Source organism: Sceloporus occidentalis, unplaced genomic scaffold (assembly GCF_023333645.1).
Source record: "Sceloporus occidentalis isolate IW3139 unplaced genomic scaffold, rSceOcc1.0.p SCAF_72, whole genome shotgun sequence".
Lineage (NCBI taxonomy): Eukaryota > Metazoa > Chordata > Lepidosauria > Squamata > Phrynosomatidae > Sceloporus > Sceloporus occidentalis.
In genome coordinates this window covers 3,765,033-3,784,028 of record NW_028317052.1, presented here as the reverse complement: position 1 = coordinate 3,784,028, position 18,996 = coordinate 3,765,033, and the positions used below count along the sequence as shown (strand labels likewise).

Here is an 18,996-nt window from a genome sequence, read left to right as displayed (position 1 = left end):
ACCCAACTCGAGCATTATCAATCTCTTAGAACAGAGCAATGCAAGCAGAATGTTCGTGCCTTTTGACGCGATCCTCTTTGGATATGTAAAATGTTTTGGTCTCCAGCTGTTTAGTGCAAATATCATGTCCAGCAGCACCTCGACACATCATTGGCAGCACTTCGACTTGTTCTTCTTTGACATTTGAAACAAGTTGGTGTCATTGCTGTTTATTCCTGTAAATGGTGCAAAAATAAAATATTTATATTAATTTAAGAGGGTCTTTTCTGTTAATAAAGTAGGGTGGACCTGAAAATTAACATATCGGTAATACTAATACCCCAGCACTCTTCAAGTTCCCAGGGACTTTATATATTAAGTATATTCTTCATCATGGAACTACAAGTTCTATACATATAACATTTTATTGGCTTGTGTTCTCGGAATTCACTGTTGTATAGAAAAAAGGGAAATAAACTCTACATTAATTCATGTCCTTCATGCCACCACTTCTGACTTTGGTTTTCTTTTTTCCTTTCTATTACCTAAATCTTGAAGGCTGGACTTCCTATTTTTCAAGGTGCTGTTGCTCCAAACATTTTGCATGTAAATAGGTAGTCTTTAGTTATTGGAGATAGAAAATGAACAGAGCATGCGTATGCTTTCTAGTTTCAAGGGGGTTAAATCAGTCAGACGTCTTATTTTCTAAGTCCAATACCCAAAGGATCCAAGTACCGGTTTGCGTGCAGTAAAATGCACTGGAGTCTATTCAAAGTGGAACCCAACATGCTTTAAAAATTAAAAAAGAATTTTGGGGACCGGAATGTTCTTTTAAGTCTTCCCGTGAAAAGAAATGTTTAATTCAATCAATTTCATTAATAATTATTTGTTCAAAGCGTTTGGGCATTAAACGGTACAATGAATGAGGTTCCTAATGCTCCATGCTAAAGTGTTACATTTGCAGAATAGATAGAACCGTATGTTTATATACAGCTTTGAGATTAACACAGGACCTCTCTGAACATTGCAAGGATGGACGGTATACTGTATGAGAGCTTCATTGTCAGTTCACCTTGTGGTGTCTCACCAGCCAACAGTAGAAATAAACATGTTTCTAACATTCAGTATACGTGGTTATGCATAAGTAGTGTTTTAGGAACATTAGTACATAGCAAGTGACGTTAGCATATAATTAAGTACTGGTGCAACTGGAGAAACTAAATAGTGCCAGTCCAATATTTGGCATGGAAGGGAAGGCAATGGTAGTGCATAAACAGAGCTTCAGCATTACTACCGTAATGTAACCCTAGCTCCACTATTTAAATATATATTTGGGATGAGAACAATTTTATAAGGTTAAGAAGATGGGTTGGGGACAAGTAGGTCTTGGCCTGATCACCGACTGATGACTGCGAGCAACCATAGCAATCTCTAGGAAAATAATTCTAAGCAGTGACCGATACTCACTAACAACTTCTCCAATCTTTCTGGCATTCGTCTTCTCCAGCTCAGCTAACACACTAGACTCGAAGGTCAAGGACGCAATACGGAAAAAGAATTCCTTTACATTTTCCCCTGTAAAGAACAAAATATTAACAATTGGAACTTACGGAAACAGAAGGAGAGCAGGGCTGTGCTCGAACAAGCTTACAATCTATAGTGTATTGATCACATTTGTAAAATCTTAACATATAATACACCTACTTCTGAAAAGAATATTAAATGAATAATCTATGAAAAATTGTTATGCAAAGCACTGTTTGTTATGTCATGTTTACTCATTGCTGCAATATATGATGGCGCTATATAAATCAATAAATATTAGTAGTAATAATAATAAAGATAAGGGAAACACAAATACTTATCAAGAACCCTCACCTAATGAGAGTTGTGTTATAGATACTTGGCTTAAAATCTGTATATATATATTTCATTGTGTTGTTTTATCAAAATGCCAATAGAAAGGCAAGCCCCATTTATGACCTAAATTAATGCTTCTCAGATCTAAATATTAACTTTGTAAACCCAGCTTAGACTGGTATTAAGGGGAAAGTATATAAACTTTTATCAACTCCGGGTGCACGGCACACTTTGAATGGCAAAGGATAGTATTTTGATGAATGAGACAAAGTAAGGTATGCATATGTTAATTACTGTTAATTAATCTTTGGCTAACCACTAATACTGGTGATGTTTCATTTATTACTGGTGGCTGCATTGCACGGTGTGCTGCCTTTGCCATACCTGTTAGCGAGGACACAGACCAATATTCAGCCTGCATCTCCTTAGCGACCCGAAGCGCGTCTTTCTCCATGAGAGCGTATTCTGATGATGACTGCGGAGAAGAAAGACGATCATCAAATGACATTAATACCTTACATTTTCTGGTCGTAGAATGCATACTGCGCATGCACCAATACTTTTACAATCAACAAGCAAGTGATATTTTTAGTGTAAAATAATGTTGGCTTCTCCTGCCACTAATCTACTGATCACAATTCAAAAAAGTCAAAAAGAATGTAAATGCTTTGAAGGAATAAGTTAAGCCTCTTCTTTGCAGCTAAATGTTTTATGAACTTACCGGTAAACAAGACAGCTGGAACTTTTACCAGATTTATTTGCAATAACAGTTCAATAACAAAGTTATTGCATGAACTCTGCCGCATTCTACATAGCGATGGATCTTCCAAGGTTCACCAGGTGAGACTCTACATGGGTATCATGGTTCATAAATGTCTATCAGGGATCTGAGCTGTCTTTCCTGCTTTCGGAGAGCATGGAAATCAAGGGTGTTTGCATGATTAGAACAATACTTACACAAAGATCCTTCTTTGACCCAACCAGAAAAAGCAGCACAGACGAGGGATCATTTTCCTTCAACGCGTCTCGGAGCCACTGCCTGTCAATTAAGGAAAGAACCGTCAGGCTACGACCACCGGCCCTTTTCACAATGCTCCCTGTACTAGGCAGGGAGGGTACAATATATCGGCAAATAAAATAAGGATGAACAGGATGAATTTTGATGATAAAAAAAATTGTATGGGCTAAAAAGTGATCTGTCACACATTTTATGTATTTTTAAACTAGCACTTTGTTGTACGCAGTAAATGACCCCAGAGATTTATTTTTAAGACCAAAATTTTAAGCGATAGAAGATTATAGGGGGCAAGAAAGTATAGGGTGCATTAATTCTTCAAGTATCCTTTCACTTTGACTGTTCCACTAATTTCTGGTACAGCAAAAGAATATGTATTTGCTGTCTGATTATTTGATATTTCATCATTATACCATCTCTTTTTGCATATGCTAAAAAAAAGAAGCAGAAGCAAATGTGTCACTTACTTGCTGTGTTCTAAGGAGGAAATGTCTGACAGATCAAATGTGATCACTATGGCTGGGGGGAAAAAAAAAGAAAACAGATGCAAACGTGTGCTTTAAGGAAAAATAACATCAAAATGTAACTAGAGATGAGAGTTCAGTAAACTAAACACATGAGATTCCACACAACCGCTATGGATTAGAAACAAAAGTGAAAATATTTAAGTTACTAATTGTTCCCCATTGTTTAAACACTGTAATGAGTACAAGATGGCAAAATTAGGCAAGCAAAGTCCCAGCTAAGCCAAAGCTTACCTTGGGCGCCTCTGTAGTAAGTAGAAGCTATGCACTTAAATCTCTCCTGCCCCGCTGTATCCCACCTAAAGCAGAGAAATGTTAGACACTAGTAAAAAATGAACCATTACAATGTTAACCCTAAAAAATAGATAAGCCACTTTTAGAAGAAATTAGGTCTAGAAACATAAAACGTGGCAGTAGATAAGAACCATTCGGCCATCCAGTCTGCCTATTTTTTCCTGATGTAAAGACGCAGACCTTAATAAATCGTTAATCTTGTCTTAGATTTAGTATACACATATGCCCATCCCATGCATGTTTAAGTGGCCTCTGCCACTTCCACTGGGAGGCCGCTCAACTTCTCTACCAGCCTCAAAACATGGTACTTACAGCTGCAAACTAAATGGAACTCCCAGAATCTCAAATCTCTCCATCTCAAAGTCCACACCGATTGTTGCTTTGTAATTCTTATCAAACGTGTCTTTGCAAAACCTTAGGATAGATGCAGAGTAATATCAATGTAAACTACTAGTTCAAACATAACAACTGCATATATGCCTAATACATCGGGTGCTATTAATTATTGGTTATCAGCTATCAGCACTTTCTCCGCTATTCCCATCAATCGAACATTTCTGTAAAATTGCTCTTGTTTGTGATTGCATCCTTTCACACACTTCATACGATCATCACTAAATAACAGTCATGCAATACTAAGCGATATTACATCCTAACACACACTGAATGCAAGGGGTCAATGCAAAAAAGGAGGTCGCTGGCAGTCTGCTTGTACTATTATTATTATTATTAACAGGCAAAAATATATATATATATATTAGAGCGGCACTATGAGCTGAGATATTGATCATGGTTTCCAGTATGTCTGTTTTTTGTTTTTCACATGTTGCTGACCATGACCTAAAATCCTGTGGGATGTATAAACTCGCAGAAGACAATCAATTAATTAATAGACCCCTATAACCTCATTGCAAAAGGCCACATATGTTATTAAAACCCAAATTCAAAGCACCATACTAATCCAAGTGCAATTTTACTTTTGCATGATTTGATCAATTGAACAAATTCCTTTCTAAAAGGGAAATTCATATTTCATTCATCTATTTAGTCTTTTAAATTTAAATAAAGAATAGAAAATAATTAGTTAATATCAGCCTTTTGTAGCACACAGATCTCAAGGACCATATAATGCATAAAAATTCGCCTTTTCTTACCTGTTAATCAAACATGTCTTTCCCACAGAAAGGTCACCGACCACAATAACCTTGGAGATCTTAAATCTGCTGGGAGATACAGAATACATACAGTGTTAAACATGTACGCAGCATGTCACTCCCACACACTGTCAGACACAGCAGTTGTATCTCTGCTTTGGCACAGGTGTATAATATGGTTTTCTATAGACAGAGATCACTGGGTCGGGGTTGTCAGTCTTTGAGGCAGCAAACAGGACACCGGTTTCGGATATCTCAGCTTGGACACAAGCATCTCAATCAGTGGCGTAACAAAAATTTTGACCGGGTCCCCTACAAGACGTATGGTTGGGGCCCCCAAGCTCCTCTTACATATACACTGACATACTTTTGCACACACACAGTAACATTCTAACACACTCACTAACAAACTCACACACACTAAACACACATACAGTAACACACACATCCTAAAAACACAGTAACATAGTAACACACAGGGCCGGCCCTACAATGGAGCCGACTGGGGCAATTGCCCCAGGCGGCACTTCAGAAGGGGCGGCACTTTGCCGCCCCAAGCGTTTTTTTTTTTGTTTTTTTTGAAGCGGAGGAGAGAGAGAGGGGCACCGAGTGGTTTTTGCTTACCCGCTCGGCGCCCCTCTCTCTCTCCTCTGCGGCGAGTTTACCTGTTCGGTCTCGGTGCCGGCTTGTAATGCAGAGCGCCGGAAGTGACGTGAATTTCCGGCGCTCAGCATTACAAGCCGGCACCGTGGCAGCACAGGGAGACTCGCCGCAGGACTGTTTAAGGGTAAGTACCGGTGGGGGGGGGTAGATAATGCCGCCCCCCCCCCCGGCGTCGGCGAGGGGCGGCATTTTAAACTTCGCCCCAGGCGGCGTTAAGTCTTCAGCTGGCCCTGGTAACACAGACATACAGTAACATACCTACACCCTCACTAACATCCTTACTTACACACACACATACATACTAACACACTCATACTAACACACACCCACACAGTAACATATATATATATATATATATATATATATACTTACACACACACACATACACCTTTGTTGGCTCAAGAGCGGGTAGGCCCATGCCAGCTCTTCTGCTCCGGCCTAGCAGTATGCCTGACTTAGTGGGGGGCTCCCGGCCAATCCGGTAGTGGGGGGCTGTAATGCCTTTAGTTCAACTTCTTTTCAGGCAGGAATAGACAGGATTCCTGGCCTGTCTGCAGTCCTCAAGCATTGGAGTTGCGCAGCCCGGCACTAAATACTGTATATGACGGACTACATACAGAATATTTCCCTAAAGCCCACAAGTGGCAAATGGCTTGGGGGTCACTAAATATTTTACCCTGTATAGCGCTAATGCAATCATCCCTTTTGAAACTGTTAGTGAGAATAGTATCCCTTGGGTAATCCTGAAATCCTCCTGAAGTACATGCTTTAACAATAATCTGAATCCGCGTTTTTTGGCTTTTTTACCATTAGTAGCAGATTCTTATAATTTAGAGGTAGTTTTAAATTCATACACCCTGTTAAAACTGCCACATGGAATTCAAGCGCAACCGCGGACCTGGCGGGATATCTCCTTGCTGCCTTGTGTTATGACACCGAAGTGGGGGGCAATAGGGTAAAAGAAGTGTCTCAAATCCACTGAACAAATTTATTCTGAATTTAGGAGCCAAATAAAAAAATTCTAGGACCCATCTTATTTTTTTTAATAGAAGACAGAAAAGAACGCATATTTTGGGACTGATATAATATATAAACAAGAGTTAGGCACAGAAGCCAGAGATACTCCGCTCACATGATCCGGGCCCTATTATTCCCAGCGTGAAAAGAAAACATATAAACATACACACAGATGTACCGACGTGTAAGTATATTTATCGTTAGGTTCAACCCAAAACTAAGGACCGGATTTGCTTTTAACAGGTCACTCGTGTCTATCTCTGTATTAGACGCTCTTTATGGCTGCTACTGCTTCTTTAAATTGCATTTGAAGCGCTCGGGAAATGAAGCTCCAAAGGTAGCTGGAGACAGTGTGGTCACCATAGCAAAGATGACTCGGCTCTGTTCTTACGCTTATAAGTAAAGTCAACAAATGCAGGAACACAGGAGGCTCTGATCTGTTTTTAATGGAAAAATGTTGAACAGGCAGCTTGCCCAGATGAGCGGCTGCATGGGATGGGAAAGCTGGGATCAGTACCAGTGTAACTTATAATTATATTCAGAACCCTTCCGGTATTACTGGCCTGTACTGCATGCCTAACAATGCTCACACTCCCACACTCATTAACCTCATCTCTGGAGATTACAGCTCTGAAGGGACACCAGCAGCCGACACATGAAAGTTACTGCTGCTCAAAAATATAAGTGATCAGGAATGCCTGAAAATAATGACTTATCTGCTGTTAGGTATATAAACGCTATAAGGCTGTATGGAACTGTGTCTAGTTGTGGGGATTTGTCTCCGAGTGAAGCTCTGATTCCCCGGGTCTCTTTCTCCGGGTGGGATGAGGGGTATTTAGCCTACTTGCTACCCTACTCGTTGCTGTTTGGGTCTAGCCCTGTCCCACACATGGCTAACCCAATCTATATGGCTGGCTAGGAGAGGAAGTGCTTGGGGTAGCCTGTCCCGGGAAGTTTCCAGGTTTGCTTATAAGTTTACTATCCTTTTGTAACATTTTTTATTATTTTTTTCATAATCGGCAGTGGCCGCATCATGGAAACAAGAGGGACAAACCATCTGACATTTACATTAAACCACAAGTTTGTCCATGACATAGGTGACGCAAGCAAGGCGCACACTCGTAGCAAGTCCAGATCTTTAAGGACCATAGTAGAACATGCAAACATCCATGATGTTCCCCTTAGGGAGTTGGTTAGTCCTTTAAAATTAAACAGGATGTATTGAGCTTAAAGGAGTAAATCACGTCACCCGGTCCATCCTCTAACGTGTATTATGTTGGAATTCTCCCCGTTATGACTGTACCAAGAAGTGTCCTGTTGTACTGTAACCAGGATCTGTCAGCGAGTGGTACTCTATCCCGTCCAGTAAATGTACCGGCTGTCCTCTAGGAGACATGCTGTTGTATGACACGGCTGTACTTACCCCACAGTCCCGGTGCGCTGCTGCTTGCAGGCACTGCTTACTGTGTGATGGAAGGAATCCCTGGTATGGAGACATGCCTCTTTCGTGAAGCACTGAAAAAATAATTAAACAAAATAAGAAATATTAGATAATCATTACAAACCCCAATGTGCTAAAATTCGTGGTAGCAATGGAAACATGTAGGGAAACCAAGGAGTCTTCTGATGGCGCAGGTAGTGTTTGCCTGAATGGAAACTGAGCTGAACAATCATATACTAAACAGGCAAAAGATGATTTTTATTGTTCCAAGTTTGTTCCTGTCTATACAGCAATTTGCACCTTGGAGTTAGGCCCGGATCGCTGTGTTTTTTGTTCAGTAGAACTTGCACAGGCTTGAAGTCCACAAACCACAGCCAGAAAGTGGAGACCACACATGTAGACGTTGGCGAGGAGTAGGTGTCACATTACACATTTGGGGGATGGCACACATAATATGTTTTTAAAGGCATTTTAAGTAAATTAGGGTGTTTCCACTTAGCGTGGCAGTTATAGCAAAATACAGCTTTCACAGAAATGCTCTGTTGACGCCAACTCTACAGGCAAAAACTGAAAAAGTTCTACTCAATTCCTTTAGGTTCCAGTGACACCAATAGATGATTTGAGAGTAAACGTTAAACATGTTTGTCTGTGCATGTCAAGAAAACGTTAGATTTCTTTTATTTATGTATTTTCTAGGAATCTCATTCAGGTTAGTGGGACGGAAGCGATCTTTCTTCCAGCCATTGGTCTCAAAAACTTCGTTTACGTGTTTATTAATTGTTTCCATGGCAACTGGAAGAACCAACGGAATTTCCGAAAACTAAAATGTTGCACCCATTTTTGTGGAATACGAATACAGAGACAGATGAACTTCGTCGAATACAAATAAACTTTTTCCCCTGAAAACGAACGTGAACTTTCTGCTGGCGCCCAAGTCTAGTAATTAGGAGAACCTTGGTTGCAACGGACTGCCTACCCCTCGCTAAACTTAGAATGTAAAATATTGTACTCCTTTTTGGTGTTTACAGGAAAAGCAGTTAAACGTCCTTTTAAAAAGACAATGACTTACGCAGGGACAAAGGCTTCTATGTGAATCATTAAGCAGACCCTCATTAGAATTGCAAATGCCATTATTACCTTTAAACATTGTGTATGGAGTGTCAGCTCATAGGCACAATAGTCTCAAAAGCCTGCGATCCCTTAAACCTCAGTTGGCCAAAAAAAAAAGTATCATTTTTACCAAATTTGCTTTAACTTTTTCTATGGCTAACACGGTACAGCTCTATACTTGATTAGTGGCATTTGTTTTACACACATCCCATACAACGATATGCTGTGATATAAAAATCATAAATAAAAAAAAATATATATATAAAAAAATAAAAATAATAATGTTCATTTACCTGGGGCAGCTCCCCCACGATTCGGTCTCTCCTCACTGGGGGAAGAACACTCATTGTCAGCAGGACGAACAGACAAAACCCTCCTGTTGTAAAAAGAGTCACATCATTAGGGTTCCATGCAAAGAGCTAACGAGCGAGGTCTTTACTATGTAAAAAAGAATGAAGAATTAAAAGAATATATACTTAAGATTTTAGGTAACATTAAACAAGAGAAAACACTCTAAAGTTAAAAAGACCCACTTTATGATTCCTGCATCACTTAACTACACCCTGTTCACATCTTTCATGGATATTTTCAAATTACAATGTACTGTTTTCAAATTCGGTTGTAATTTAAATTAAAATACCTTCCATCTGAGCCACATCATGTATCAAGTATTTCAAATAGTGGAGCCGACGCAAAGCTGACGAAAAATAAGGTTGCAATAGACAAGGCGGGAAGTTATAACTAAGTGGATTTGGGGTTCTTTCTCCCCCTTAGAAGGAAAATTCAGGGTGACAGTGCAGATCATGAAGATGAATAGGCACAGGGGTAGATGGTAACAGGAGCATACCATGGGTGGTATTCTAAAAATAATAATAATTTTTTAGAAATGATTGCAATAAAACAGTCATCGGCATGCCCTGCAGATCATGGATAAGTAACCTAATAGGTTAGGTCCTGTAGGACCTGATCTCTGATGCCTCTGTTGTTGTTTCCAGCACTGTATTGTTTGGTAGTTGTGCTATAGGTAGGTTTGTGTTCTTGTGTGTCGACATGCAATCTGTGTCAGCAGACTTTGAATTATTCATTGTAATTCTTCCTGTTGCCATGTTTCCATCACAAAAATTCAATGGCAACTTATTTAAAGGGACAGTTTAATGTCATGGACAGCCCCACTAAAGGTCTTTAGGTATATAAGATCCCAAGAACACCGCTCTCTTCTGCTTCTCTACTAGTGTGTCTTATGTTGATAATTTTATAATTTCTTAATTTATTGTTATTATTAATTTTCATTGTAAACTCTTTCTAAACAAAATGTAATAATATAAAGAAAAATAAATATTTTTACAATATATATATACGGTATATATATACAAATTTGGGTCACCTGTGTCTGGGCACTTTATTGGATAAAAAGTGCAATGTTGTTAAAGTGCTTTTTTTCCAGCCTACCAAAGAAATGGTTAAAGCAGCACATACATCCCATTGGCCGCTGTGGTGATAAAAACACTTTTCCAACTTTCCAGCCGAATAACGTTTAATTTATAACTCGCTATGATTTGCCAGAACATTAATAGAGATGCTTGGCAGTTTAGAATATAGAATGACTTGCTCAGTAAATTTATAATAATAATAAACAGAGAACAATTTTATTTTACTGTGCAATATAATTGTAATCCACCGATACTTCATTTTTCATTTATTAGTTTAATCTCAACTTTATTGTGTTTAATATTTTTAATCTGCACTGTAAATGCACCTCTCCAGATGTTAGGGTGCGACACTTACTAACCCCTGGATCTGCAGCTTTCCAGGCGGGCGGCTAATAGGGACAGCAGACCAACAACATCTGGAGATTAACACTTGCCTAGCCCTACGGAGTTGTTGCTAGATGTATTCGTTAAATTTAACAGTTATGGTAAGATTACGGGACCACTAGAGGGTCTCGATTCTCAATTAAGAATTGTAACATTATATGATAAGCCACTAAACATTTACTTAACTGTAATACATATCCATTATACTTAGCTAAAAATATCATGAACCCCTTAAAGGAGAACATTGACATCATCTGAATTGGTCTCAGACGGGCATGGAATAAATAAAAAAACACTGTTACGTTCCAAAATGTTACATGTAACCCTTTGTTGACCCATATAGTGCAAACACAATTCTAACATATGATAATAAAACTGGGCATCCTCGGTAACTGCATCACAGATGTTTGCTTTAGCGCTGATGTTGGTGTTTTTGGATTCTTTTTTATGGGACATAAATGAGAATACTTCCTTTGCATGATAAAAAAGTTTGAGGCTTTATTGTCCCCTTAAACTTCAGAAATAGTCACCAGCAATGAACCCATCATGGTGTAAACTCATGGGTTTTATCCATATGTACAGATTATTATTACATTGTACCCCATCTTCTAAAACTGCATTAACTCCTAACCTGTTTTAATTAAAAATATTCAAGTACATCTGATGCACACTACTTTTTAAAGGTTTGGGCTCACTTAGCTGTTTTATGTAACAGTAACATAAAAGGGTTTTCTAACAATCAATTAGCCTTTTAAATTTAAAGTTGGTCTAGTGAACGCAATGTGCCATTAGAACACAGGAGTGATGGGAGTGATAAAGGAGTGAATGGAGTGATAAAGGAGTGATGGGAGTGATAAAGGGCCTCTGTGAGCCTATGAAGATATTCCATTAAAAATCAGCCTTTTACAACATTAACCCCGTCTGCGCTGGATTTCAGATGCATTTTATGGTATTTTAAACGGGCATATTTTGCTTTTCTTTTACAAACAATGACATTTCTAGGCGACCCCAAACTTTTGTTATATATATATTAATAATAAAGCGTGCAGACCCTGCTCTTTAGGCTGCCTCTGGATGATTGTGAGAAGAAATCTCCTGGAAGGGTTTTAATACACCCTGTGGAGTCTGTCCAGCAGGGGCTGGTTGGGGTAAATCCTGCAGCACTGGGGCAGTAATCTGAGAGCAGGAAATTCCAAGGGATCTGAACTCTATAAAGCAGCTCCGCGCACCGAGCCTCCACCAGCTGTGTTTCCAGACATGCTGCAAGCGTGCAGATCGGGGCACTGCATGTGTGTGGGAGCCATCAAGCCAAACATACATGGATACACTACAAACATACATGTATACACTACAAACATACATGGATACACTACAAACATACATGGAAACATACATCTAGCGCATTATTAACATACAATTCACATTGTAATCTATGCACAGAGCAATGAGAATTACATGTATTATGGGATGGATAATCCCTAACTGTCCAGCTATTCATACAACTCCCAGTACGATCAGCCAGCATTACAGACGTTTTGGGCAGTGGGTGAGCGTTGTGGGAGTTGTAGCATCTCTTATAGTTTGTAATCGCTCTGTTCATACATAACGATCTATACACATAGAGTGCGGATTGTGAGATCCCAGCGGGGAGCAGACAGAGCTCTGAACCGGCTCCACGCTCCGCCTGTCCCATCCGCTGTGCACTTACCGTGCGGGGTGTGCGGAGGAGATGCCGTGCGGGGTGTGCGGAGGAGATGCCGTGCGGGGTGTGCGGAGGAGATGCCGTGCGGAGGAGATGCCGCGCTGTAAACCTGGCGGGTGCCCACAAGCCGTGGAGAGACGACAGGGAGATGGAGGAGGAGGGCCGGCTGGCTCCAGCTGCTTCTCTTCACTGTGACTCAGATAGCTCTGCCGCCTGCCTATTATTCCCCCCCGACTGCTGGCTGCGCTCTCCGCTCTGGTTCATGGGGGTGATGGGAGTGACTAAGCCCCCGTGGAGCGGTCTGCGCTCACTCAGGAAATGCCTGCGCACCCCATGCAGAGCTGGAAAGAACCCAGGAGTGACTGGGGCTGGAAAAAGCAGAATGTGATTATCCCTCAGCCGTGTTACATCCCTTCGCACATACATGACGATCCCCTACTTTACATTTAGATGGAGCCTTTGTCTCAGATCAGCGTGTTTACATAGTGTTACCGAGTATGTGTGTGATGTACGAACAAACCAATGCACGGTGTCTTTTGGTTTTTTATAAAGAACTTTTTTTGCCAACACATCATTGTATTTCCCAATAAAAATGTCTTTATAGCATAAATCAGTGCAGGGCACCCTGAGAGTGGGATTTCAGAAGCATGTGGAACAAAAAGCCATGGCAGAAAGATGTTCCACCGTAACAAGCACCTTCCTTGTCTATTCTTTATGTCATCATGATTATTCTTGACGCCATCCTGTTAATTCTTGACATCACCATCATGGTTATTCTTGACCTCATGATAATTATTTACGTCGTCATGATAATTCTTTACGTCGTCATGGTAATTCTTTACATCATCATGATAATTCTTTATGTCATGATAATTCTTTATGTCATCAAAGGTCCTGGACACCACTCATGGCTAGGAGACCACAATTTCAGAATTACCACTGTAATGTCAACCGAGTAGGAATCAGTAGTAGACTACATGGTGTCCTGGATAAAAAAAGATAATGCTGATGGATTTAATAACTTTACTATTATTATATCACCTTAACATTGCTAGCATCGAATAATTAATAAGAAATCTTTATAGGTAATTGTATCAAATCACGCAGCGTTTTCCCTTTCTTTGGCTTTAGAGGTAAATTAATATAACTGTTTCATTGTTACCTTCATTTTATATCATATCGTAAAAAGTAAATCTATACATTCCTGTAATACACCTGGTTACTATCTATTTTTAATGAGAAAGCTGAAGGAGTGTCCTTATGATTTCCTGGGGCATTTTCATTAAGCCCTGCCAAAGCGTGTTCAGTGTTGCTGTAAAAAAATGTATATATTTAATTAGACATTTAATTACTTGGAAACACTACAGGCAATTATCACTCATCAGGGGCCAAGGAAGTTAAATGGGACGAGGTTCACTATGTGCAAAAAAGTACAAAAGATACATCTGAGTATTATTACTTGGGAGAAGCCATAGTAACCATAAAACATAGTTATAGTCATTGAAATATATGTAATTTGCCATTCTACCCCAAAATTCAAGACATACACTATATGGACAAAAGTATTGGGACACCTAAACATTACACCAACCCTAAATACATAGACATTAATATGTAGTTGCCCCCCCCCCCCTTTGCAGCTATACCAGATTTTGTGGTGTTTCTGTGGGAATTTTTGCCCATTCATCTAGTAAACCTCATTATTTTCCTAAATTAAAAACATATCACACACAACAAACAGCAGCCACTGAAAAAGGATGAAGGAGTGACGAAATATTATCTCTTCTGTAAAATGCGCTTATTTGCTGCATATGTGACGACGACATCATATACAGAGCCACGCGTCGTGACAGTTCCGCCTACCAGGACTACAAATCCCGTGAGGCATTGCCCAGTCCGTAGTAGGAACCCTTCGCGATATTTCCGGAAAGAGCCCCTGTGATATTGCGTGAGAAACCCCTCGCACTTCCTTTTCTACCCAAGATGGCTCCGAAGGCGAAGAAGGAAGGTGAGCTGCGGGAGAATAAGTGTTGCAGTTAGCGCAGTTCCTGAAGTGGAACGCTTTGCTGTAGAGGGGAGGCACCCGCAAAGGGCAGAGGCCGCGCTGTGCCGGTTACGCGCTGTTTCTGCGCATTGTAGGCCCCAGTACTCAGGGAGGCCGGCGAGCGGTGCCCGCGTGTGGCGAGACTCATACCGTGCGTGGCGGTGATGCAGGCTTGTAGCTGTGGGTTCCTTACGGGAACGCGCGTGGGGGGACCCCGGTGCACGTGATGTTTAAAGCGATCAAAGTATGAAATCCGTGATTCCAGCTTTTCACTACTGATGCTCCGGGCCCTCAATGTAGCTAGGCCTCCGTGCGCGTGGCCGGCCAATACCCGCTTTGGCAGGTAACTTGCTGAGCATGATGCCCCTCCTGGTACTTCACCCATATTCGATGTGTCACGATATACATATATATTTACATATATATCGATAGCTGTTATTTATGGGTATTGTGATCATGGCTTCCCACATGCGATATACTTGCTGCCTGTTGAATGCTTGCTTTGATCATTCGTGTTGCTGTATTACACATCACGCCCTTTGCCGTGTATTAATGTTAAAGTATGTTTTTAGGTTACACTGCACATGACTTTTTTTTTTGCTATCTTTCTTAGCTGTCCCTGCCAAGACTGAAGCAAAGTCTAAGGCTCTCAAGGCCAAAAAGGCTGTTTTGAAAGGAGTCCACAGTCACAAGAAGAAGAAGATCCGCACGACCCCCACTTTCAGGAGGCCCAAAACCTTGAGATTGAGGAGGCAACCCAAGTACCCAAGAAAAAGTGCTCCTACCAGGAACAAGTACGTGCCCGACATATCTTATTTACCAGGAGGAGATCAGAGTCTCGTGAAGGCGTTTCTGGGGTCCTTGTCCTGAGTGGTAGTCGGTATTCACAGCCGTGTGCTGTGGTAATGACCAAGATTGTGTTAGAGGATATTTCAGTCCATGGAAGCTTCTGTGAGATCTCTGAGTACAGATGATGTTTGTTAAAGCGATCAAAGCCTGAATGCCTGTGATTGTACTTCATGTGACACTGATGTACATCGGGTTTCACAGCCATGGACAGTGATTCGTGTAATTGTGTTGGCTTTAGAGAATATGGCTTTGTCATACGGTTTCCATGTGTCGTTTGATCCTGGTATGTATCAGGGCGGATTACATGTGAACATCATGCCACATATTAAAACCTCAGACATTTAGCTTGAATTCTAAGGCTGCCCAATTTGCCTTATTAGCCCGTTCTGGGACTAGAAGTGTAACTGTCATTGTAGGCATCGCTGTTGTACTTAAAGTATATCTGTCAGAGCTGAGTAATGACCAGCTAATGTGTATTGTGGGGTACAACATGTTTAAGGGTATTGTGGTTTTGGGCAGCACCCCGAAAATTAAAGCAAACTTTTCTTGGAGATTAAAGTCCTTTTGGATCGTATTTAGAGCATTGCTGTAAAATGCGGCATTCGGAAGTCATAAAAGGTACTAGGATTCTAGCTACTAATTCCCACTTCCTACCCAAAATGTCCGTTTAGTGTGTATGTTGTGTATTGCTGTACTTGACGGCCATTGCTTATAACTTTAGACCTCATATGTAATAGATGTGCAGGTGTTTGTCCTTAAGGTTTACAAGCTTAAGGTGTTAAACCTTGCCATGTTTAATAAACCTGCACTTTTAAATTGAAGGTACGGATAAAAGCTGTCTTCTATGTGACATGGGGTGGTGGATGTTCTCACGCTTGTTATATTCTGTCACATGATGGGAAGGATAAGAGTTTGTGCGCTAGTAGTTTTTCTAACGTGGTAATATAGTCATCTGGTGGACCTCATTGATAGCAGAACATGTTCTTAAGGGGTAGCTTTCTGAATAAAGAGACAATATTTGAGATTGTAAATTTTTTTGTTTTTAAGGCTTGACCACTATGCCATCATTAAGTTCCCACTGACCACCGAGTCAGCCATGAAGAAAATTGAGGATAACAACACCCTCGTATTCATCGTGGATGTCAAAGCCAACAAACACCAAATCAAGCAGGCAGTGAAGAAACTGTATGATATAGATGTTGCTAAAGTAAACACCCTGATCAGGTGAGTAGTTTATGTGCAAAGCCAGACACTTTGTATTCTTGTGTGTATGCACATGATGGAAAACTTTTATTTTTGTCTGAGTTTTGTGATGTTTTCAAAGGAACCACTGATGCATGATAGGAGACGAGCACAAAATTGCTGAAACCCTTCCAGAGTTCTTATTTTATTTATTTTTCCCCCTCAGGCCTGATGGTGAGAAGAAGGCATATGTACGCCTTGCTCCTGATTATGATGCATTGGATGTAGCTAACAAGGTAATGGGCTACTGACTATCTGGGGAAAAAAACATTTACTACTTCCGAGTTGGCTGGTCCCCAAATTGATTGATTTAGATCAGTCTATAAAAACCTTCCCAAGACAAGGAAAGTGCAAACTTTGCATTCGGACATCTAAAAAAAAAAAAAAAGCAGGTTAACATGTAGGCATCTAATGTTCTACTAATAGCTTCAGTCGGTATGCAAGTCACAGCACTTTGTTCTGTTCTCAGTTTTGTGGCTGAAACAAAATATAAGTATTTCAAATAAGTTCTGTAATGGTGTGAGCAGGCAAACAGACTGCTTTTTAATTTGTTTTTTATATAGATATATTATATTATGGGTGTGCTTTGCATGAATATTCTTAGGGCCACCTTCCTGACTGAAACCAAATATCCCTTTGTGGGGAAAAAAAAAAACTGACGGTATGGTAATGCTGTTAGGTTTTTATATATATAAAAAAAAAAAATATATATATATATATATATATATATCTCTCTTTCTAGGTTTAATAATGTTAGGGGTAAGTGTGCAAATGATGGAAATTATTTTGTCTGACTACATTGATGAGTTCAAAGGAACCACTGATGCACATTTTACAGTTTGGGAACATCCAATATTGGCTGCTCTTACCTATTATGAAAATATGTTTCTAACAAGTTTTTTCCTTTTACAGATTGGCATCATCTAAACCTGCAGTGGCAACAACTGTACAGAAGCTAATAAAAAAATAAAATAAATGGAAATGTGTTGTGTATTTTTGGTTTTGTTTACAATTTCTACATTGCTAATCATAAGTAAGAGAGCGTGGACTCAAATACAGAGTGTTTAATAACACCGCTGGATTAAAGATCTTCCATTTAATAGTGAGTTGTGCAGTATCACGGCTGCTATTAAACTGCCTGCCGTATATATGATTATTAGTTCTAGGTTTAGTGGTCCTAACCTCAACGTGCGAGGAAAGGGATTTAGGGGAAATTATTTCTGAGGATTTAAAGGTAGGCAGACAATGCAGTAGAGCAGCAGGTAATGCTTGCAGAATGCTTGGTTGTATAGCAAGAGGTATTGGTAGTAGAGGGAAGAGCTCATGCCATTGTACAGATCACTGGTGAGACCTCACTTGGAGTATTGTGTACAGTACTGGAGACCGTATCTCCAGAAGGATATAGATATGTTGGAGAAACGTCAGAAGGGCTATTAAAATGGTTCATGGATAACTTACCAGGGAAGGTTAAAGGATCTTAACATTTATAGCCTGGAAGAAAGACTTGACAGGGAGTATATGATCGAAATATTTAAATACCGTATTGGCTCGAATATAGGCCGCACTTTTTCCCCCCACTTTAAGTCTTTAAAGTCGGGGTGCGGCCTATATTCGGGGTCTAGCGCCTGACGCCCGGGACATGCAGTCCCGGGCGCCGGGCAGGGTTAGGATACAGATCCCCCGCAGCGGTGCAGGGGACCTGCATCCTACTCTCTGATACGCTTAGACAGCCTCCCCTGCCAGCACTTTCCACGGGGGGGGGGTGCCGGCACGGGAGGTTGTCTAAGCGCATCGTGCGGATGGTCACTGGCTGCAGAGGTTGTTTACGCGCATCGCCGCAGCCGGTGACCGTCCGCACAATGCGTTTTACCTCTGCCCCCAAGACTTACCAGAGCAGACTCCCGGGTGTCTTGTGGGGCCGGCGGGGGACATCTACGCAATACGCGTATACAACTTCCGGTGCCGGCACATCAGCTGAGTGCCGGCACCGGAAGTTGTATACGCGTATTGCGTAGATGTCCCCCGCAAGACACCCGGGAGTCTCCTCTGGTAAGTTGGGAGGGGGCAGAGTGGCAGCATATCTCGGGGGGGAGACAGAGTGGCAGCATGTTTTTTTGGTGCTTTTTTTTTAAAGAAAAAAACTTTAAAAAAGCACCAAACTTTTAGGGTGCGGCCTATATCCGAGCCAATACGGTACATAAAGGAAGAGTTTATTTAACCCCTTCAATCCCCTATAGACGTACCGGGACGTCCAAAAAACGCCCACAAAGAAACCCCTATGGACGTCC

General features: G+C 40.8%; 2 protein-coding genes and 2 non-coding genes across 5 annotated transcripts; 3 read left to right on the top strand and 1 right to left on the bottom strand.

Annotated features, from left to right (window-relative positions):
- Positions 1-147: 147 nt before the first annotated feature.
- Positions 148-9,404, bottom strand: LOC149286109 (ras-related protein Rab-34-like). Of its 2 annotated transcripts, none has more exons than XM_089494463.1 (10): positions 9,344-9,404; positions 7,930-8,026; positions 4,827-4,892; positions 3,985-4,086; positions 3,613-3,677; positions 3,322-3,373; positions 2,797-2,878; positions 2,224-2,314; positions 1,447-1,554; positions 148-215 (listed from the first exon to the last, which is right to left on the bottom strand). In XM_089494463.1, the coding sequence occupies exons 1-10, from the start codon at positions 9,402-9,404 to the stop codon at positions 148-150; spliced, it is 792 nt and encodes a 263-aa protein (XP_089350589.1). The 2 variants fall into 2 exon arrangements, with proteins under 2 accessions (XP_089350589.1, XP_089350591.1); XM_089494465.1 differs by having other exon boundaries at positions 7,930-8,021; positions 9,351-9,404.
- A 5,152-nt stretch (positions 9,405-14,556) lies between these two features.
- Positions 14,557-17,675, top strand: LOC149286106 (large ribosomal subunit protein uL23-like). Its single transcript, XM_089494458.1, has 5 exons — positions 14,557-14,581; positions 15,231-15,411; positions 16,514-16,690; positions 16,875-16,944; positions 17,621-17,675. The coding sequence occupies exons 1-5, from the start codon at positions 14,557-14,559 to the stop codon at positions 17,633-17,635; spliced, it is 468 nt and encodes a 155-aa protein (XP_089350584.1). The 3' UTR covers positions 17,636-17,675.
- On the top strand, positions 16,737-16,805 carry LOC149286108 (small nucleolar RNA SNORD42). Its single transcript, XR_016277693.1, has one exon. It is a non-coding gene; the product is annotated as a small nucleolar RNA SNORD42 (small nucleolar RNA).
- LOC149286107 (small nucleolar RNA SNORD42) lies at positions 17,474-17,537 on the top strand. The gene has a single exon (XR_016277694.1). It is a non-coding gene; the product is annotated as a small nucleolar RNA SNORD42 (small nucleolar RNA).
- Positions 17,676-18,996: the final 1,321 nt, after the last annotated feature.

Bases quoted from the DNA above. Each gene is read 5' to 3' on its own strand.
- LOC149286109 (XM_089494463.1), bottom strand. From the start codon at position 9,404: ATGAGTGTTCTTCCCCCAGTGAGGAGAGACCGAATCGTGGGGGAGCTG. The intron at 3,374-3,612 runs GTAAGCTTTGGC...TTTTCCCCCCAG, and splicing joins TTACTACAGAGGCGCCCAAG to CCATAGTGATCACATTTGAT. The intron at 2,879-3,321 runs GTAAGTGACACA...CTTAATTGACAG, and splicing joins TCCTCCTTAGAACACAGCAA to GCAGTGGCTCCGAGACGCGT.
- LOC149286106 (XM_089494458.1), top strand. From the start codon at position 14,557: ATGGCTCCGAAGGCGAAGAAGGAAG. The intron at 14,582-15,230 runs GTGAGCTGCGGG...TATCTTTCTTAG, and splicing joins TCCGAAGGCGAAGAAGGAAG to CTGTCCCTGCCAAGACTGAA. The intron at 15,412-16,513 runs GTACGTGCCCGA...TTTGTTTTTAAG, and splicing joins AGTGCTCCTACCAGGAACAA to GCTTGACCACTATGCCATCA.